The 6000-nt window shown below is 48.5% G+C and overlaps 1 protein-coding gene and 1 pseudogene across 1 annotated transcript; both read left to right on the top strand.

The window, feature by feature from the left end:
* Positions 1 to 4956: 4956 nt before the first annotated feature.
* Positions 4957 to 5364, top strand: LOC121833137 (97 kDa heat shock protein-like). Its single transcript, XM_042286241.1, has one exon. The coding sequence runs from the start codon at positions 4957 to 4959 to the stop codon at positions 5362 to 5364; it is 408 nt and encodes a 135-aa protein (XP_042142175.1).
* Positions 5365 to 5415: 51 nt separating this feature from the next.
* LOC121833136 overlaps positions 5416 to 6000 on the top strand; it is a 185469-nt pseudogene continuing 184884 nt past the window's right edge.

Here is a 6000-nt window from a genome sequence, read left to right as displayed (position 1 = left end):
AGGCTAGGGAACCTAAAATAGTCGCGCACCCACGCAAACTGCAGCTGACAATCATAGAACCGGAACTCTTTCTGTCCCCCTGTTTTGGCAGCCAGAAATGTCGCGAACATCCTGGATAAGGAGAAGACCACGTATTTTATACGTCACCAATATTTCTGTAGTGTTTCCTCTATCCTTAGTGTAATAAAACAAAAACTAGGTGTGCATTTAGTAACGTTATTAGGTTTTCAAGATTTACCTTTATACGCACAAAAGTTTATTACCAAAACATATAGCCTAAAGTGGTTATCAGTCATACTTAAACCCAAACTTTTTCGAATCTCAACACCGAAAAAATTATCACCGGAACTCGAGTCCCCTAGGTGTATTTATTTCCAAGTCGAGTTACCTATGACTGCCAAGGTAACCTCGGGCCACTTTTTTTTTTTGTATTTATCAATCATATCAACCTGCGCGTAAAGAATGCGCAGATTCGTCTATATGACGGGCAACATCAAACTTCTAATAAGAATTCAACGATTTTCTGAAAGGTGTTCTGATATTTTGTTTACTGGTTAACACAGCTAATTCAATATACTCATTGTGTGAAGAAAACGCAAAATCTTTTCTTACCCGTGCATACTTGGCACTTGTACTATTCGACGGGTTGAACACGTACGTGACCTTGGCACTTATTTTGATAGCAACCTTTCAATTTCAAATCATGTTAGCCAGATTGTTACTCCAGCTGTTCGGTGATGGGAATGATATGACGCGTGACTCGTAACTTTTCCAATTCTTTATGTATCGTCCGCTTTTCTTGCTCATTGGTTCGAGTTAGACTCCAGTTTTGCAGTGCTGCATGGTATTCGCTGACTGCGCCTGATGTAGATCAAATCGAAAGGGTTAAAAATGATTTCTTCGAATTGTTTAGGTTGGGTATTTCGGGAGAGTATCTTACGACTATGAATACATACCAAAACAACTTTGCTTGCTCAACTTGTAAAAAAGACGGACTGCTCGTGATGTTTCATTTCTACATAAAGTTGTTCATGGCCAAGTAGATAAAGAACTGGTGTTATCAATGGTATTTCATGTGCAGCTTGTGCTATTAGAGGGACGACTGTAATTTATCCCTCTCTGCAATCGAAATGATCACCGTTGTTGTGAATGCAAAGTTTTGGTACTGAATTGTCGCCTCACGGTGATGTTGTCTCAGATTTGTTTATCTTTAAACAAGAGCTTAATTAATATATTTTCCGCTATTGACCCACACAAAATTTTGTAACAGTGTCAGAGATCGTTGTGGATTTATATGTTATATGCCATTACATTATAACATATTGGCTCTTCTGGAGCACGAATCAAATAGCGCAACATGATTATTATCATCATAGCACCACCGGATTGTCATTTGTTAATAGCCGCTAATTTCGCAATCTGCCGGCGCCCGGCTTGTGGGGTCCCTCTTGCCGGCAGTATGACGCGCGCGTGTAGCTCAAGACCGCATGCTCCTGCGGAGTCGTTGGCTTTTTCTATCCTTGTACAAGACGAAGGAACGTGAAGACTGCTTTCAAAGTTTACACCACTCATGTCGTATTATGCTGCGATGCGTTTTCCCGAACCAGTTCAAGAAGCTAGGCGGAGAGCCATTGCTGTTTAAAATTTAAAACAGTCATATATTTTGAACAGATGTCTGACTTATCATCGTTGTTGACTCATGACGTAGTTAGCCAGCGGAACTACCAAGCAGTGTGTCGCTTCGAACTTATTCAGGCAACCAACCTTTAGTAATTAGACACAGGCAACTGAATAAAAAGTACAGAGATGTCATTAACCACTGAAAATTGGCGTTAGCGTACAGGCTAGGGCTCAACCACGTGAAGCAAAAGTGCTTTGTTTAGTGAGACAACAAGAAAGCCGGAGTGATTTGCACGGTTCAGCTAAGTTGATCTCAGCGCTACGCTTTAGTTTCTTCGATATGTCTGCTGCCGTGACGGCACAATAAAATCTGCGGTCGTTTACGCTAGATATTTAACTGAGATGGGTGTAGAAAATCATGTGAAAGGATACGCTCAAAGGTATACAATATAAACATATACGTTAACTGTAAGAAACCTGTTCATTGACGAAAATATAGTTTAGAATAATTAGTCTATAAGTTTCTATATTCGTTTTAGGTATTTAGTTCTTTCTGAGGTATTTGGTTTTAATTAAAAAAGTTTAACACATAGTTGCAATTCGAAACGTGATGGCTATCTTTAAAAACCACTGAATCGGCAAACTCTAAATATGTCCGTGTCCTCCCTTGTGGAAGTAGCCAGTTAAATACAGTAAACAAAATACACACAAACAAATTATTCTCTCACAGCTCTTCGCCTCTGGACCAGGAACTTGGTAATGCCGGCTTTTAGTTTTACCTTCCTGCTACAGTGTAATGAAGCTCTTATTTTCCCTTATTCCAGAGGGCGTCTTTATTTATGAAAGTTGCCGGTCAGTCATTCTCTTAATCTTATTTTGTCAACATTTGTCACATCACCCATAAAAGTTGTTAGATACACTGGATATTCATCAACGCTTAACAATATTTATTAACATTTACCAATGCTTTCGGATTAAATGATTTTGTCATTCTTTCTGTTAATTTTATTTTAAGGTTTGCCCAGGATGGCAAGTTCTAAAATATTGGCCTCCCAATCGCCTTCACGACAATGGGTTGCAAGGTGTGTGAAGGTCAACGTAAATGACAGCCACAAATCCAGAGGCGCGACATGCGCAGGGTTTCGGTACAGTGGCTGTAGTTTCGGTTTCGTCTTTCTTTTCGCTCAGGATGAATTTAAAGTGAGCGACGCGACTGTGGCTCGAGCGATATATGGAAAGAGAAGAAAAAGAAGAGGGACGCGCGAGGGCCGGGAAGAACGTCGGTCGGGCCACCTTTCAATCTGTACTGTAAATAGACGTTTTTTTTTTTATTTCTCTCTCACTGATGGAGTCCTTTAGTCATTTTTCAGACCATCAACATCCGCACACCATCGGCGTTCCCAGTCATCGGGTCCCTGACGCAATCCTAAGAAGAAAACGAACCTTCAATGGCGCAGTCGACAGGATTGCGTCAGCGGGCCCCGCCGGCTGGAACGACCCAGCAGATTCAGCGGAGAGCGACTCCATTCAACAAGAAGAGAGGCGGCAAGTTCCTGGGCCTCGGCAGCCGTGTTTAACGAAGAAGACTTGGATCGCCGAGACTTCGCGTCGACGCGGCTTCGGAAGTGCTGCAGACCCACAGCCCTGCGAAGCGGCTACACGACTCGGACACCGTTATCGGGCCGGACTGTTCCGATCGGCAGACTGCGTGTGCTTGCCATAGGGACTTGTCAACCTTCAAGGGTAAGGTGATTATTTTGACTGGTGCCCGCCATGGAGCTACGCAGTGAGGAACGGCTTAGGCCGGTTACCTCGTTGGTTCGGGATGGAGCTAATGATAACGATGTCGACCAGCGAGGTGAACCGTCACCTCAGAGTAGACCAGCGGCGACCGTGGGCACGCACGAGGAAGGGGTCCGGGATGGCCAATCGAGTAGCTCACTGATTGAAAGAGAAATTGAGCTCGTAAGAGAAAAAGAACGGCTAGTGCGTCTAGAGCAGGGGTGGCCAGGCTGACCCGGCCTAAGAGCCGCAAACAGAATCACGAAACTTCCAAGAGCCGCGGGGGGGGGGGGGTGGCAAACGTTTGTTCAGGGCTCTCGGACTACTTTGAATTTATCCGAGTCAAAAGCAGTCCAACTGTACGTGAGGTAGCAGTAGCACAAGACTAACAAACCGCAACCTGTTTTTCGATATCAAAACGCGTTCCATTTCTCTAGTTGGGGAAGTGCTCGTGTGACCGGGAGGGAGGCGGAAAAGTGGGAGAGGGGGGGGAGTAGGGGAGGGAGCCGCGAGCCACACTTTAACACGCGCAGAGCCGCATGCGGCTCGCGAGCCGCAGCTTGGCCACCCCTGGTCTAGAGCTTGAACCAGAGCGAGTTCGTGCGCAAAACAGACCCAGAACCAGTGGAGGCGGCGCAGAACTCAACCTGAGGGAAGAGCTGCTTAGCTTTTCCAGGCTCATGAAGGGTGTGTTGACACAAATGCCGTCGTCCGAACTGCTCGTACCAAGCTGGTTCGACGGTGTCGAAAATGTCTTTGCGACATATGAGGTGCCTGAGCGCCTGAGGGGTTCGCTTGTGCGACCTTATTTTACAGAGCGCATGAGGGCGCTGGTGAATAGGCTGCGTGTCGGCGAAGCAAGTGATTACGGTGCGGTTAAGGAGCGAGTTCTCTTGGAACTCAGACTGTCGCCGGCTGAGTACAGGAGGCTTTTTCTCAAAGCCACTAGAATGGAGAAAGAATCCTGGACTCAATTTGCGACACGGGTTGAGAGCTGCTTTGAGTATTATGCTCGAAGTCGCTCGATCGACTCTCTTGAGGACTTGCTAGCATTAATAGTTTCTGACCGCATTACAGATTCCTTGCCCGTCGACATGCAGACCTATATGACGCTAAATGAGACCGGAAAATGGCTTAAACCAGCAGAGGTGGCTGCGCTGGCTGACCGTTTTGAAGAGGGGGAACGATGCAAACAACGCAGCAACTCTGCATATGCGAAAAACCGGGAGTCTGAAAAGAAAAGAGGGTCCAGTCCTGTCGGGAAAAAGCATGATAAGCTAGGGCCGGGCTCAATTTTGAACCAATCCAGGGTGAAATGTTTCAATTGCAAGGGTATGGGACATTTTTCCCGTGACTGTCCTAGTAAACAAGCGCGGGACCGAGACTTGAAGAATAACTCCGTGGTGGGTTACATCTCAACAAATTTAACACCATCCCAGCAGAGTATATCCCAGGACATAAATGTCAATCAGAATGGTACGCGCGCTGATTTGCGGAGAGCGGAGATGAAATGCGGCCCGAGGATGGTGCAGGCGATTATCGATTCCGGAGCAGATGAGTGCCAACCCTCACGACTTGACGCTCAACATCGAGTGCTACAACAACGACTGGGACGTTGCGGGCAAGCTGAAACGGGAGACCCTCGAGACCATGTCCACCGAGCTGGTAGCGCGTGCCGAGCGTACCATGGCGTGGGCGCTGATGGTGGCCGGGCTGCGGCCGACAAACGTGGAGTCGGTGGAGCTAGTCGGGGGCGGTACCTGGGTGCCGGCGGTCAAGCAGCTGGTTTGCAAGGTGTTCCAACGGAAGCCCTCGACGAAACCGCATCAGGACGAGGTTATGGACCGGGGCTGCGCCCTGCAGTGTGTCTTGCTGTCACCCATCTTCAAGATGCGAGACTTTGCGGTGGTGGACGCCCAGCTTAACTCCATCGAGCTGTGCCACGACCCGGGCAAGGGATAGGACAACCGGGCAGAGGTGTTTCACCGTTGGCACCAGCTGCCCCTCGGCAAGATGCTCACCTTCTACCGGAACAAGCCTTTCAACCTCGAGGCCAAGTACCTGCAGGAGGCGGCGGTGCCCCACGCGCACCTGCAGCCGGGCAGCTTCACGGTCAACAAGGTTGTCTCCGCGGCCGGGGGCGAGGCGTTCGGGATCAAGGAGAAAGTGCGTCACAACCTGCGGGGCACGTTCTCGGTGGTGTCCGCCTCGGCCGTGGACCGCAAGCCCGTCGGTCGACAGGCAAGTGCTGGGTGTGCAAACGATGGCTACCTAGCGGTGGCGGGGGCGGTGACTGGCGAAGAGGCACCCCCGAACCAGGGTGGAGACCCCGACAAAGTGGCCGAGGGCGAACCTGTCAAGAAGGAGGATTGGCCCAGCCCAAAAGTGAAGCAGGCCAAGGCCACAGAGCTCCCGGTGGAGGGCCGGGTGTCGCAGCTGAGAGTCTTCGAGATGGACCATCTTGTGGAGCGCGAGGTCCACATGGTCCAAACGGACCGCATAGAGAAGGAGCGACTGCTTTGTCAAGCAATGGTTTTTGGTTCGTCGCATGCGCGAACCGAAGTTTTGGTGTGTCTTTTTAAATGAATTGTATACTTT

Source organism: Ixodes scapularis, unplaced genomic scaffold (assembly GCF_016920785.2).
Source record: "Ixodes scapularis isolate PalLabHiFi unplaced genomic scaffold, ASM1692078v2 PGA_scaffold7__128_contigs__length_106722199, whole genome shotgun sequence".
In the NCBI taxonomy this organism is placed as follows: Eukaryota; Metazoa; Arthropoda; class Arachnida; order Ixodida; family Ixodidae; genus Ixodes; species Ixodes scapularis.
Note: the sequence above shows the minus strand (reverse complement) of the source record. Positions and strands in the feature narration are given on the sequence as shown.